This window comes from Elgaria multicarinata, chromosome 3 (genome assembly GCF_023053635.1).
Source record: "Elgaria multicarinata webbii isolate HBS135686 ecotype San Diego chromosome 3, rElgMul1.1.pri, whole genome shotgun sequence".
NCBI classification, from domain to species: Eukaryota; Metazoa; Chordata; class Lepidosauria; order Squamata; family Anguidae; genus Elgaria; species Elgaria multicarinata.
The window spans coordinates 79,098,230-79,114,519 of record NC_086173.1 but is presented as its reverse complement, the minus strand read 5'-3'; the positions used below and the strand labels follow the sequence as shown (position 1 = coordinate 79,114,519).

General features: G+C 43.4%; 1 protein-coding gene across 4 annotated transcripts in view; it reads left to right on the top strand.

Annotated features, from left to right (window-relative positions):
* The first annotated feature begins 1,316 nt into the window (after window positions 1-1,316).
* The window catches only part of ARHGAP26 (Rho GTPase activating protein 26), a 299,816-nt gene continuing 284,842 nt past the window's right edge, over window positions 1,317-16,290 (top strand). For all 4 annotated transcript variants that reach the window (XM_063120676.1, XM_063120675.1, XM_063120677.1 and 1 more), the window contains exon 1: window positions 1,317-1,510. In XM_063120676.1, the coding sequence (XP_062976746.1) occupies window positions 1,357-1,510 (154 nt within the window). In that variant the 5' untranslated portion in view covers window positions 1,317-1,356. The remainder of the gene's footprint in view (window positions 1,511-16,290) is intronic.

Sequence of the window (16,290 nt, the reverse complement as noted above, 5' to 3'; positions counted from 1 at the left end):
AATATACCATGTACATAGACATTAAAATCACGGCTTTGAAAATACCTAATAAAATACAAAATAACCATCAACAGAATCCATCCATCCAAAAACAGAGCACTCGCCCGGCCACCCACCCAACCCACCAAAGCCTGCACAAATAAATAGGTCTCCAACAGGCACCTAAATGTTGCTGTTTTTAAACGGTATATAAATAAATATTCCCGAAGGAAGCGCTGGGCAGGCCAATTCCTTTCTCTCCGTCTCATGCGCACACACACACACACGGTGTCTGCCCAAACGTGGTTCGCGGCGGGACCCGTTAATTCTCTCCAGGGAAACGGTTTGCTTTCCTCATTTAGTCTGTAGCAACAGGTTTACGAGAAATGCCCTTGAGCAACCCTCGCCTCGCCACACCTCCCCCACTCGCGAGGTGGCGCCTTTAAGAAGGCGGGAGGGGACGCGAGTGGAGGAGCGAGAGAGAGGCAAACACACACACACAGCGCGCCACGCGGTTTGACATACCTCTGGCCACTCCTTCCCTCGCCCCCGGTCTGTCATCGCAGGACATCTTTCTTCCTCCCCTCCTCCCTGCCCCGCCAGCAGAAGCAGCCCTGATTGGCTCCGGCTGGCGCAAGAGGCGGGGTTGCGTCCGGAGGAGGAAAAAAAAAAATCCCCCCTCCCGCTCCTCACGACGTTCCAATGGGCAGCGCGGTCGGAAAATGATATCCAGCGTTCCAATGGGGAAGTGGAGGCTCCTGCTTGATCCCGGATGCCGTCGGAGGTGGCTGCGCTGAATTGAAGAGCCGCTGCTTCGTCTCAGGGAGGCCGCGCGGGAGAGCTTGCCGGCTACCGGACCGGGGGTTCCTCAGGCGGCACCGCAGCCACCGCCGAGCAGGCTCAGAGGCAAACGGTTCCGGCGACCACGGCAGCCGTGAGCTTGCAGCGTGTTTGGGAGCTCTCGCCATGAGCGAACCTCAGGCAGCGGTGGCATTTGCTACTACAGCAGCAGCACCGCCCCCCTCCTCGTCCTCCAAGCGCCTCCTGTCCTCTCTCCTTGGCATCTGAGGCAGCTCCCAGTGCGAGTCCTGCGCCTCATTAGATCGGGTATATTCCTAATGGTTTCACTTCCTTGCCTCTAGGGGCCCTGAGAACCTGGCACTCAGGAGAGCCAAATCAAGGCTGCTCACATATTTTTAATTTCGTTGAATGAACTCCATGCATTTTTTCGACTTTTAAAGAGCTTCGAGAAGGACGTTCCCTTCGTGGGCATTCCATTTCCAGCGGATTGGGGTTGGCTCCCACCCCCCATTTTCCCCCTTATTTCTATTTTTTTTTTTTAAAAAAGGTCTCGTTTTGGAGGGGCTCTGGGAAATCATGGGTCTCCCTGCCTTGGAATTTAGCGATTGCTGTTTGGACAGCCCTCAGTTCAGAGAGAGGCTCAAGTCTCATGAAGCTGAGCTGGACAAGACCAACAAGTTCATCAAGGAGCTCATCAAAGATGGGAAGACGCTGGTTGCAGCCCTAAAGAGTAAGTGACAAGCTGGCTGTGCCTGAATTGGTGGTGGTGGTGGAGAGGCAGAATGATGAAGAGTTGTGGTTTATTATGGTGGCTTAGACTTGGAAGGGAATCCTTGACTCAGGTCTGACTCAGTAGTATTAGAAGAATTCTTGCAGCCTCACCTGTGCGGGTCATAACAAGAGTTAAAAGAAAGACACATGCAAGCATGTGGGAAACCAATAGGAAACATAATAGTGGGTAGGGGGAAATTTGGCCACTGAATGGCAGACTCTGTAAACTAAGCAAGGGAGTTTCATGCCTGTGTTTCTCTTAGCAACAAAGATGCACAGGTGTCGAGGGTAGATAATGGTGACACTGTATAAAAATATAAGTCGGGCTTAGATAAACAGGCTTTTTCCTTTGGGCATGTTTTTGAAAACACCTTTGCCATTGTTGATCGTTTGTCCCTACCCTGTCTGTGGCCCAGTGATCTTTCTGAAAGTGAAAGGCCTGTGTATAGATAACTCCTCAAGGAGAGCTGATGATTTGTAGGTGGAGCTGTTTGGCTTAAATAGTTGAATTTGTCCTTATCTGTAGCACTTAGCAGAGCTGTCTCTCCCTTTGAAATTTGTCAGTTACAGGATATTGTTTTTGAAGGGTGACCCGGAAAGCCTGCATTCTCTGCACTTGGAAATTCCCCTGAAATCACTGCCTTAAGATCATTTCTTTCCTTATAGGCTTATGTTACCAGTTAATTACCAAGAATAGGAAATGGACCAATAGAATAGTAGATTATTACTTGGGAAGTCTAAGGAGTTGTAATAATCTGGTGTCACTAGTAAACGTGCGTATTTTGGGTATCCCAGTGATGTTTTCTTTAATATAAATGATACTCAGCTGTGGTACCTTAGCAATAACTTTACTAACTATAACTGTTGCCCCTTCTCTTCAAAATTCTGGCTGAGTTTGAATTCTTGATGTTGAGACACAAGTCATGTGCATTTCTGCTAAAACCAGTTCATTCTAAAACTGACTAGCACTTGTATGAGTGATGGTTGGCTGTGTTTGGTTTGCTTCCTTCTGTTTGGGAGCTGAAGGCAAATAATTGCACTCCTATGATGAGCTCTTTGAAAGAGTTAATTGTACTAAATAAGCCTTGAGGGTCTTGTCTGCCTCATCAATGGTATTGTCTGTGTTCAGCTGTCATCAATGAGGATAATACATGGTGTTCTTGGGAAAGATTTGAGTACAACAAGACATAGAAAACCATGTCTACCTGCAATACTTGTTCAGAAGGCCAAACAGCCTTACAGACTGGTCCTGTGCAGAATTAGGCAGGCATTTAAGGGCCAAAACAAGACAACAGTTTAAATCTGTGTTTAGCAGCCATGTCTTTTTCATTTTTACTCTAAAATATGTGCATGAACCCTAGTATGGTGGATAGGGTACTTTTAAGACCTGGATTGGGCTGCTGCACTTACTCTAGAGTATAATTTTAAAAATGTAGCAGCTAAACACAGATTGAAGTGAAATCTGTGGTCCGTATCGTTTTCATGGATCCTTAGTCCATTGAAATCAAGGAGTGTTTAACTTTGTACAGGATCTGACTGTTTTATAGCCAAGAAAATCCCAGCCAGTTAAGAGTTGGAAATGTGAATTTAGGTGTGAAGTTTGGTTCTCAAAAGAGGCTGGCAATAGTATTTGCTGTCTAGTAATTAGCATAGGCTGCAACCTTATATCCCCTGGGAGTAAGTCTTATTGACTTCAGTGTGGTTTGTTTCGGACTAGACATGTATAGAATTGGACTGTATGTCAGTTTTGTTCCCTTGTTTTGGAGATGTCTTTGTACAATGACATTGATCTCTGGACACTGATATAAATGTAGGAAAGGAACAGAGGTGTACATGACCATGTACTTCAAGCTTCTGAATGAAACTGTGATATGTGGGGCAGGATCACAGGTTAGATCTGTGGCTTTCTTGTTTTGCCTGGTGTTGGTTTGCCTCTTACATTGCTGCATTCATTGGAGTCCCCTGACACTCTACCTTTTCTCATTTCTGGACAGTGCAGCTGTCCCAGCAGTTGGTCTTCAGTTCTGGCACTTAATGAATAGCATTTGTTCTTACCCTTTCTTTGTTTTAGGGTCTGAAAAACTAACTATGGTTAGTGAAAACAGGCCAGCTTTAAACCATAGTTTATAACGTCTTGTTTTCACTAACCATATTTAAGATTAACCAGAATTTAGGGTTTGGATGACACACTAAACTGTGGTTAATTTAAAACAAAAGCAGAAGCTTCCAATCTTCTTACATCCATCCCAGAAATGGAAAGGGGAAGTGAGCACTGTGCAACACTAAACACTATTGCTTAGTGTTGAATCTGAAGACAGGGAATATGTTGACATTTTTATTACCAAAGTAGAGATCATAGCAAACTGAATGTAATCTTGTGGGGACCATTATAGTGCTGACATGCTATGGTATCATATGGTGTGATAGAAGTGTAGCTTTAATGGCTGACTAATCAAATGACACTGTACAACTTCACACACTGTTGGTTCTGCTGTCAGTTCACGGCCAAAACAAACAATTTAAATGTGTGTCTAGCAGCAGCATCCTTTTTCATCTAGAGTAGGCACAGGGCTCCCAGTCCAGATCGGGACCCTAATGTGTGTGGGTGTGTGGCTTTTAATCTGGATTAAATATGAAAGGAAAATAGAATTACTAGAAATACACTGAAAGTAATGTCTGTTTTGGCCTTCAGTTTCAGGCGGAAGAAGGCAGTTCAGGTATGCTATGAACTTTTTAGGCCTTTCCAGAACTGTCTCCAGAGTAGCCGTTTCACCTGGCTGTATCAGAGGGAAAGATAGATGATGAGGGCCCTCGCCGTTGATCTGGATGGGACTAGCTGGTATTTTGACTCTTCACTTTGAGAACTATCTCATACAGTAGCTATGGTACCTAAACTTGCTTACTTTCCTCTACCCTCCCTATCTTTTCTGCATTGTACCTGGCAAGACAGAAGCCCTGTGGGTGAGTAGTTCCCGAGTCTGGGAGATAGGCTCATTGCCTGTTCTGGATGGGGTTGCACTCCCTCTGAAAGATCAGGTTCGTAGTTTGGGGGTACTCTTAGATCCATTTCTATCGCTGGAGGCTCAAGTGGCCATGGTGGCTCAGAGTGCCTTTTACCAGCTTCAGCTGGTTCGCCAACTACAGCCTCTCCTGGACAGGGATAGCTTGGCCATGGTGGTACAGGCATTGGTAACTTCAAGAAAGGATTACTACAATCTATGTGGGGCTGCCTTTAAAGCTGCTCCAGAAGCTGGAGCTAGTGCAGAATGCTGCAGTTTGGCTGTTGTCCTTTCCAGCATGTAACTTCTCTGCTGAGGGAACTGCACCGGCTGCCTATTCGCTACTGAGCCAGGTTTATTTATTTATTTATTTAGAATATTTATATACCGCTCCCCATTGAAAAATTTCGGAGCGGTGTACAAGGTAAAATGAAAATAAAAACAGAATAAAACAGTTAAAACAAAATTTAAAAAGAAGCAAAAACAGAAATCCAAGGCTGCATGTTAAAGAAAGGCTTCTTGGAATAAAGATGTTTTCAGGAGGCGCCAAAAGGAATACAAAATTGGAACCTGCCTGACCTCCAGAGGCAGGGAATTCCACAGGAGGGGCACCACCATGCTGAAGGCTCTTCCCCTGGTGGATTTCAATCAGAGGATGGATCTATGTGGAACCACCAGGAGCAGGCCCTCAGATGACCTGAGGTTTAAGGTTCTTGTACTAGTGTACAAAGCCCTAAACAACTTGAGGCCAGGATACCTGAGAGAGTGCCTTCTCCAAGGGCATACGCCTGGTGGTTCCATGTAGACCCATCCTCCGATTGGAGTCCACCAGGGGAAGAGCCTTCAGCATGGTAGCCCCCCTCCTATGGAATTCCCTGCCTCTGGAGGTCAGGCAGGTTCCAACTTTGTATTCCTTTTGGCGCCTCCTGAACATGTCATTATTCCAGGAAGCCTTTCCTTAATGTCCAGCCACGGTTCACTGTAGATTTTACTTCTTTTAAAATCTATTTTGAAGTGTTTTATTCTGTTTTTATTTTATTTTTATCTTGTACACCGCTCCGAAATTTTGAATGGGGAGCGGTATATAAATATTGTAAATAAATAAAAAAAATTGCAAGCCATTATTTAAAACTGAAGTGCCTTGGTCAAAAGGCACATATAAATATAGTAGGCAAATTCTAGAACTTGGCAGAAATGGCAATGAATGCGCTTGTATTGTAGGAATCTATAGAGGCAAAGTACAAGTGGGTGTCTGGAGCTGGGGGTGGGGCACAAGAGAGATTCCTTATTGATAAGATACCCTTTCTTCCTGGGAATGCTTTGCAGCTCAGAGGTTCTACTATACTTTCATTTCTATGCTTCATTGAAAGCATGGTGTCAAAGTGCCTTTGATTTCATTTTAACTGTTAGTTCTGAGTCATTCTAGTCTTGCTGGCCACACGTATGCTTCCCCCCTTTTTTGTAGGGCTTCCTTTGGGACAAAACCTTGTGTTGACAGATATCAAGATGATGCTGCGTTCCCACTTGACACAGCAGCTTGGGAGCTTTGCATGCCTCAACTTATTTTTGGCTCCACTAACATACATTGGGTTTCTCGTCCAAAATGAAGGCAGCTGGCCTGGCTATTCATGGCCTGTGTATATTGGGATTGCAGTTGTGTGATTGCTCAGAAGTGTCCAGCTGTAGCTGTGAAGCTTCCTTTATGACCCTTCCTCCCATTTTAGGGTCACGTTTGGAGTGTGCAAGCTTTGTGTTGCTTTATCTGAAATCTCCCCATGGAGGTCTTGATCACGACTGTTCAGAATTTTCCTTTGAACTTCTCCTTTTATATTTTGAATAGAGACTAAGTATCCACAATTTTGCCAGCTCGTGACTGGCTATAATAGCAGTCCTTATGCGTGTTTTTTTCCACATTTGCGGGGTTGCTATCTCATCTAGAATTAGCATTTTATTGTGGAATAAATTGTCTGCAGTGCTACAGAATTCTTTCTGGTGAGATAAGATAATGGAACATAAAACTGCATTATTTGAAAACAAAGATAAAAAACCTGGTTGATGAAGTCTGTAGTTCTAATCCTCAAAGCATGCTGGGTGATAGAAATTGCAGCTCTCTCCTACTAGGATCTGTCTGCATAAATACATTCTTTAAATAAAAGGTTTAAAATTGTTTTTATTAATACTATTATATTGCAAAACATGCAGGAATACCAACTGACCTCCCATGGCCCAAATTCAGCAAATGCATAGAGACTGGGAGACTGGGCAAGGGAAGGTTAGGCATCTACAATGTGTGTCGGGTAAGAACTGGGATTCAAAGAGTCCCAAGAATTCAGACCAGACACCAATAAATCTGGTGCCAGCAACCTGTCTGTTAAATACTGTTTGTCTTTGACTGCCAGGGCTAGAAGCTCCTCCATTTAGGTTTTGATGTGAGTAGGGCCTTCTGGTGTGGGAGAGTGAGACATTTAACTGTCATGGCAGCTCTCAAGATTCATAGCTTTCAACATGACATAATTTCCCACCTAAGTTGTATACGCCTCCGAATTAGGCTGAACTGAAAATGCAAAGGCTGAATCAAGGATGACGTTTCTTCATACACAACTCTACTTCTCACCAGAATGGAGCAATAATTGGATGAGACTATTGTACATAAGATGTGCTAGCTTTGTTGTCTTTGGCCGTTAGTGCTATTTGCCATTGTAACTTTGCGCAAGGTAGAAACAATCACTGTAATCAAACACCAGGAGGATAGTGTAGCTACCAACGCTTGCTATGATAGTGGCTGGAAGGATTCAAGTTTGAATGAATTTGTTTTTTGTGATTGATGCAAAATTCTCTTACCATTAGCAGGATGAGGAGGAAATAGCAAATGGGATCTTACTAGTTTTAAAGCTCAGAAGCTGTGTCTGAGCTTCTTGACTCTTACAAGTGTTTGCTTATCATACTGTGAGTAAGACAAAGATTTTGCTGAGGTTAGATTGATCAGTAACGGTAGCCACAAAACTTTCTGTGAGTGATTTCAGTGTGTGCTAACAACATTAAAAAATGAGTAGGCAGTGCCTGTGTTGGTCCTCAGACTAAAATAAAAGGGAAAAGAGAAGAGCCATGTGCTCACGCAGCATGCCCAAATGAAAGCAAAAAGCATGAAAGAAATCATATTAATAAGTTGGTGCCTGTACATCAGGCATTGGTAGCCTTCCACATGTTGTTGGATATTAGGCCAGAATGTCTAATGGTCAGGGATGATCAGAGCCGTACCCCAATGACATCTAGAGAGAGCTTTGACTAATGGGCAGTATAAAAATGTAGTAAACAGAGGGCCACAGGAGCCCCACTCCTGGTGTCTCATGGTGAATAAGAATTTCTGCTCCCTCACAAGTATCTCCCGCACCGAGTTATGTCTACATTCAGGGCAGCTCCAGATGAACTAAGACATATGTGTACATATAATGTAAGACAGAGAAACGACTTAACTTTTTTAAAAAAACACGTGGATGAGTTATTGTGCCTTAATTGAGGGATATTTCTTATGAGTTATTGAGCTATGATGTTACAGAGTAAGGGGCAGCCTTTTGATTAGAAGGACATGTCATATGGCAACATTTTTGCATTCTTCTGGTCTCCATTTATCACTTCCTTGATACTCAGAGTGGCCTGTTCTTCGTCAACACATGTCCCTCTCTTCTTTTGCTCATAATGGCATGTGTAAATTATTCAGAACATTTTGCAAATGCTAAGCTTCAAGTGAGACACAAAGATGAAATGTGAATAGTGGGTGTAGATGTTTAATGAATATGACAAGGAACAGCAGGGAACAGTCTAAAAAAGGGTTGGTCAGCTTGATCAGTACCAAGAGCCACGTTGGAAAGGCATCATGAGCAGGGCTTTGCAGCTCATGATCATGAAACAGATAGTGTCTGACATACATAGATGGCATCATTTGTTCTGCAGCCCTGCAAAGAAGCTTGTACTTGAGATGGCAAATGGTTTTTACTGGGATGCCAGTAAAAGCACCATGGCCAAGATTTATCTTTGTTTATCATTTGAGAAATTAATCAGTTCTGTTGGCTCAGAAAATAATTTCTTGTGTATTTGCAGTTTTTTTTGCAATCATTCCACCTTGTCAAGGCCTTTAAGACAGCTGGAGTGGCCAAAGCTGTTATTGATAACAAAAAGTTAAAATGCCAAAATCCACGGATAGGCAATACCTTTATTAGGACTAATAAATTATGCACAAAATTATGGAAAAGCTTTTGAAATCTCCAGATCTCTTCATCAGGCAAGATGTTACCAAAAATGGTGGTGGTGGTGGTTGGAGGTTGGAGAGAAAAAAGGCTGACTTGATGTTTAAGTCATGAAGTTTGAATGTTCAGTGGAATAAGATGGAATGGAGGCAGAGTTGCAGATGTAAATAGATTAGACCCTAATACAGGGGGTGGGCAACTTTTGGTCTTCTAGATGGTTTGGCCTACAACTTCCATCATTCTCCACCATTGGCTATGCTGGCTAGGGGCTGAAGGGAATTGTAGGCCAAAACAACTAGAGGGCCACACGTTACCTACCCCTGCTAGGTGTCATGCAGGTTTCAGGCTACACCTAGAACTGTTGGAACAAATGCATAATGTACCCTCTAGTACAGGGGTGCAGAGCTTCTTACTTATGGGCCTAATCCAGCCCATTAGGTTCTACATCAAGCTTGCAGAACCTCCTTGGGTTCTTCCAGGTGGTTAGGCTGGAAGAAGATAAAAGCAGGGAATGGAGATAATAGCAGGGATTCCCCTGTGGGCCACTCTCTCTTTCAGTTGCAATGGCCAGAGGAATCTCTTCTGTTATCTCCACTCTTGGGTCAGAGATAACAGAAGGATAGTGAATGGCAGGGGACATAGCTGGTCCTAGGAGGAGGAGCCATCTTTCACAACACCAGCTCCGTCGTTTTGTGTAGTGTGCTTCGCCATACGAATCCTTCATACAATATATAAAGGTAACTGAATTATATTGTATATGATAGTTTGTTTTCAGTAAGTGGCCTTCACCTTCTCCATACATAGCTGTGAAAGAAGTATTTTAAGTTGTTTTATTGCAGTATTTTGTCACTGTTCATTATGTTAGTGTATTCTGTTACGAATGTTTATATATTCTGTTGTTCTGGATATAAACACTTTCAGTTTTCTAGCAACATCTGTAAACCGTATTCTGGCCTTTTATATTAAAGGTAGAGTTTGACTGGTCAGGATACTATTCCTCTTTGCCTGCTTGAGTGATTCCTGATGGGAGTTTGTGGTGGATTGTCATGGTAGTAGTTTGAATTGTGAAAGCCTGTGGATTTCATACAACCCTGCATGCCCATGACATTGAAGTTGCTGCAGGCCAGCCTTTTCTTCCCTGCTCCATCATCCCACAATCTCCTACTCAGTTAAAATGAAAAAGTCCCAAACTTTGTCAGCACCTCCAAGTTGCCAGATCATCAATGTGTTAGGATGGAGTGTGGGGCTGACATTACTCCTCTTACAACAGCTGAGCACCTGCCCCTCTCCTAATTGTTCTTGTTCTGCTGCATTTAAAAGAGTCATTTCTTCTGCCTCTGCTATGAATGCAGTCTCCTTCTAGATAAAAGGATTTCTTTCACACTCCGATCATAGCAAATTTCTTCCCTCTCTAGTTGAAACGTGGAATTTTCATCTTTTGCTGACCAGACCTAGCAAGACCCCAAACTACGATTGATTGTTGAATATATGGGTGACTGTTAGGGAAAATGAGAGTGAACCATTCTCTTCTTAATGGGGACTGGGTGGGTGGGGGTGGGGGTTGCATTGCATATGTGAGCTTCCACAATCAAGTGGTAGGATTTTTCTGTAGTGTTTTGAATGATGTCAATTTTGATCCTTCCATACACATTTCATTTTGTTTCAACTACGATAGTGCATGGTGCCATAAATTGTGGCAGCAGAGGACGCGAGTGTTTCCTTCCATCCTGGACCTGTATAACTTGTGATCCACCAGGATAAATGCAGCCTAGCACCGCCATCTGCAGTAGTACACGGGGGCTCAAAAATGACTTGATTTTTGCTGCCTGCCTGGGATTGAATGGGAGGCTATCAAGCAGCAGGGAGGCCACAGTATAAGAGCTGGCTTCAGCATAAGGATTAGCTTCAGCTTGGTAGGACACAAGTTATGCAGGCCTGCTCCAACTGCTGCTTTGCCACGACAACCGCTGACAGAATGTGGCCTGTTAGTATCAATGAGCCTTGTGTCTTTTTCTAGTCCCCTCCACCCACAAAGCAGGCATGTTCTTATGCAAGTCCATTCGTATAGAATCTTTAGGGTTCTTAATTGCATGGGAGCTTCCATAAGTAGAAAAAGCTCTCTAGTGCAGAAAGAAGTTAACACTAGAACAAGGGGAGGTCAGCACATGCTGTGTGATGGCAGGGGAAGGGGCTAAAGGCACAGCCCCTTTTCTACATGAATTGCCCCTTCACCATTGCTATACCTGAATAGGGTGGAATTGTGCCTAGCAACCAACAGGACCTACTCGTGCTGGGGAAAGGGATTCGAGTAGAGTTCTCTGTGCTTCTTGTTGGCTCCAACCTCCAGTTTGAGATGTGGGGCAAATCCAGTCCTACTAGTGGTGGGAATGTGTATGCACAGGTGGCCATGAAAATAGGATATAGCCCAATCTGAATGACACTGATGGGTATCAGGAATATAGGAAGCTGCCTTATACTAAGGTCAGACCATTGGTCCATCTAGCCCAGCACGGTCAACCCTGACTGACAGTGGCTGCCCAGGATTTCAGGCAGAATTCTTTCCTAGCCCTACCTGGAGATGCCAGAGATTGAACCTGGGACCTTCTGCATAGAGAGCAAAGGCTCTATCACATTGAGCTATGGAACTTTCAGTAGAAAAGGTCTTGCCCATCTAAGAATGTACATGTCGTACTTTGCCTGAGTAATGGGGGCTTCAGATGAACTACTCCAAAGGTGTGATGTTGTCTGGGTTTGTTTGGTTTTTTTTTTGCTGAACAGCAGTATTTATAAGCGATTTATCTCTGCTGCCATCACCTCATGTGTTATGACTTGGGAGATTCTTCTGCTGTCTTTTATATCTGGCTACTGTATTTGCCTTTAAACCTCATGCCATCCCTAGGCAGGGAATTTTGTGGGCTGGCTGCATCCTCTATAGTGCACTGCAATGCTTCCTGGCTGTCAGTCTCTCTCCCACTTAACTTACTGAGACTTCCCTCTGGTGCATTGCAAGTTGAGGAAGAGGTGGCCGTGCTTTTCCTGTGGGTGATATGCTGTGCAACTCTAGCTTGGTAAAAGTAAATCTCAGATGATGGACTTCTAGCAGTTAATAAAATCAGCTTTTATGGGCATTTAGAATAAATAACACAAGGAAACTTTGTGTTTATCTATACAGAATTTGATTGAGTGGTAATATGCTATTCATTCTTTCATGTCTAAAGTGTGAATATTTTAGAAAGTGTACAAATAGTCTTGTGGTGTCCTTAACAGAATTATTATTGTGGCATAAACTTTCATTGATGAGAAAGACTGGACTTAGTTGAATGATAACTAAACTTGCAGCCCTAGCTATTTAAACTCTCCATAGATATCATGTGACAGACCATATCTAGGTAGTTTTGTTTCCGTGGAGGTTGACTATATATGTCAAATAAAAACAAAGATTTGTGCTCCATGTCTAAACTACACTCTTAATTTCATTTTATCTTCTGTGAACATGTATAGGGTGGGAGGAAAAAGCTGGGAGTGACGGGAAAGAATGACGTGGGGTGTGTGTGTGTGTGTAACTGGAATAGGGAATGGATTTCTAGTCCTCTGTACTTGTATTTACAACTTTGTATCTACTGGGAGTCCACACTTGTCCATTATGCACTTATGATATTCAATCCCATCAGTAATGCATGGAATTACTAGTTAGACTACAGAGCCAGAGCAGTTTTGGTCTTTGGAGTAGTTGCCAGTTAAATGAAACAACACTAGATTGCATGTAGGGTGACCATATTTTGGAAACCAAAAGGGAGGACAACATGGTCAGCCCCCAAGGGGGCATGTCCAGCACCAAAGGGGCATGACCAGCACCAAGGGGGGGTGCCCACCCGAACATAGCCTTGGTCACATATCTGATTTTACAGCACACAATTAAGACAAATCTGTTCTACATAACCACTTAAAGTTAAAATCACTGAAATAAAGAACAAGTGAGACATTCAGTGTATCTGAAATTAACTTCAGTCATTCCTACTTTTGTAGGTTTTGCTATATTTTGAAGCTTTTGCTTTACTCTGTGTGATACAGTCTCCCCTTCTCTCAAATATCTTTTCTGACGGTATCCTCACTCTGCTGCAAGCTGCTGCTGCTGTTAACGGGGTTTGCTGTCGGCCAGTTGGCTGGCTGGCTTTTTCATTTTTAAATTTCATTTTTTTAACTTGTGTATGATTGTCACAAGTTTCTCTTCTCTAACATTAGGGTGGGTGTTGTGGGTGGTGGACTCTACTTCACCTATTCATACTTCTCACTTATACATCAGCTTCTCAAGGTTTGTGCCTTGGCACCACTTTGCACTTCCAGACTTTGAACTCCTGTCTACTTCCTGCACAATCATGCGACTCTTAGATGCTCTTTCAAATGCCCTGTGTTGCGTGCCAGCACCAAGGAGTTAAGTTACAACAGGTGTGTCTGGGTTGTCTGTGCAGCCTCTGTCTCTAAGTCATTGCAGCCAAACCAAAGCCTCCAGCCTCAAACAATCTCCTCCACCCCTCTCTCTGCCAAAGTCTCCCAACGGTCCAGACGGGCTGCACACTTGTGGCCAGGGGTATTGCTTATTGCAGCTTATTGCTTGGCCATGTCTGATGACTCTTACTTTAAAAACCTCCGCTGCCAGCCGCCTCTACCTCCTCTGCTCTTGCACAACTGCTAGACACTGATGCACTCTTTAAACACTCTGGGTGGCAAGCCAGCCTCTTGGGGCCAAGCTACAGGTGCATCTGGGTTGCCTTCTGCCTTTTGCCTGCCAGCCAATGTTTCCAGCTTCAAACAATCCCCCCTCCTCTTTCTGCCAAAGTCTCCCAAATGTCCAGCCAGGCTGTGCACTTGTACCCTGTGGCCAGGGGTAGGGCACAGCTTGGTCGCATTCAGTGACTTATAGCTTGGTCGCATCCAGTGACTCTTGTTTTTAAAAAACTCTGCCATCGGCTGCCTCTGCCTGCACGAACACTGGACTCTGAAACACTCTTAAAAGGCTCTGTGTGGCACGCCAGCCTCTCAGGACTCAGCTACAGCCATCTCTGAGTTGTATTTTCAGTCTAACTCTGTCTCTAAGAGATATACGAGCCAGTCAAAGCCGCAAATCTATTTTTCTCTGACATGCACTTCAAATGTTCTACATTGCATGCCAGCAGTGCAAACAGAACCTAGCTCACAAGTGAACAAAGTGAAGTGGAAGGGAAGGGGTAGCGAAGCAAAGCAATGACATGCCAGGTTCCAACATCTGCAAAGATGAGAGTATCTCGACTGGCACCTCACTGCTGGTTGTGAGAGTTTTTCTCGAAGGATGACCCTTCATCGCCCATGATGTGGAACTCTGAGAAAAAGGCCTCTGGCCCGTTCTGTTTTGCCCTGTTGGCTGCTTTGACTGACCTCTCCTTTCTTACATTTTCATCTGTGGATGCCTTGCCTCTGCTAAGCTCCAGGTGCCTAACTGCCCACCAAATCTGCAACAGGAGAGGTGTCTTGCTTACTCAGCATTTTTTAGCTAAAAACTGGAGTTCCCCTTGATGCCAAGGGCTGAAACTGCTCAAGTTGCAAGAGCCCCAAACAGGAGATTTGGCAACCTGAGTTTGAACGATATGGCTCCTGTGGTTTTAAAATTGTGATTTTTGAAAACCACTGGAGCCTTAAAAAATTACTTAAAATCAACAGATGAATGGATCTGATTCAAACTTGGCATGGCTAAAGCCCTACTTAAAAGCTATCATGGTGCCAGGTTTCATCTCTTTATCTTTAAAAATGATGGAGCTGTAAGCATTTTTTAAAATTCCCATTAAAGTAGAGCTGCCCTTTGAGTGGGGAGCATGAGGAAAATCTGGATTTTTCTTCAAAATTCATAATTCCCCCCTTCTGGATTTGTTTTAAAAAATCCTAACAAATCCGAGTTTTTCCTGTCTCATGGTCACCCTAGATGGACGACATCACATAAGCACAACATGAATTTGAGAGTTAAAGCACGAAGTTAGTTGGTTTTCTGGTATTCATTTGCTTGTCTCTCTTCTGCTTTTTAAAAATAAAAACAAGTTGCCTCATTTTTATTTTTTATTTTTATTTTACTATTGCAACTTCCTCTTCAGCTAATTTGGGTGGAAGAGTAGAACATGATGCTACATCCTCCTTTCCCCCCTCACCTTTAAAACAGAAAAGAACAACAACCACTTGGACCTATACTATTTGAATCTTCTACTACCAGGAATGGAAGAGAACTTTTCTTCTGAAAAGCTGTACAGCAGACTTTAATTATGGCGGATGAGACCTGTGTGTCTTCTACTGCTTCTATGGAAGGACCTGTATCCCTAATAGGGAACAATAAGGTCTGTTGTTTCTCTTTCAATATATTAGACAAATTTACAAGGAAAAGATGATGTATCACTTGTGGCAAATGAAAATGGTGCACCTGTGCATGGTTTTGTGCCCTGTGCATATATAACAGGGCAAATAAAATTGAGTCTTGGAAACTTGAATGATTAGGATATTTTCTGCCCAATTAAACCTCAACTGCTCAATTTTATGACTGATGTACTGCTCTTGAAAGTAGGAAAGAGGCCTTTATCAGCTGCCAGGAAGTGAAATATTCCAGAGAGGTAACTATGTAACCAGTGAAGCGTCTTGTGGCACCTTAAAGCTTAACCAATGTATTGTGGCCTGTGTTTTCATAGGTCAGAGGCCACTTCATAAAATGCATGAAGTGGTCACTTAAGTGGGTAGGTTTATTTATTTATTATTTAGTACATGTAAATTCTGCCTTTCCTTCGTTATGGAACTCAGTGTGGCATACATGAGATTTCCAGGCACTTCCCCATCCAAGCGCTGACTAGACTTGAACCTACTTAGTACCAACAAAGTGTCTATATCATGTGTCCTCCTCAGACCAAAAAGAAAGAAAAATCTATCTCAGAAAATAAGACCAAACGGCCAAACAATACAAGAGATTGCAGTAAGGCTAGAGTAGTATGCAATTAAATGAGTTTCATCCAAATTAACATGGAAGTGGCTAGAGATGTATGGTGTTCCTTAAATCTGTTCTGTCTATGCTGTCTTTTGTTCCGTCACCCCCTCTTTGATGGAACTGAGGGAGGGGGGGGATGTACAAGAATTTTGTTCCACTTGTGCTGCTGAGCACTAGTCCAACACCCACCCGCCCACCCCGCCCAAGTAAAAAACGAATCCACGTGACTTGGAAAAAGCCGCTCCGCTGTGGAATCCACAGGTCAGATTCATATAAATTTGAACTCATTTGAATCTGTTGTGGATTTCTCCAACATCCCTAGGTGTGGCCAACTTCTGATTAGCAGCCAATGGTAATAAATGGGCAAAATAACAGTGTTAAATACCTGAAGAGGGATGATTTAGTTTGTACATTGATTTATCCATCTCTAAAAAGAGGCCAAATTCCCCACTGCCAAATTTGCTCCAGCTTGCCAGCTTCACATTAGAGTCTTCCATTTTAAACA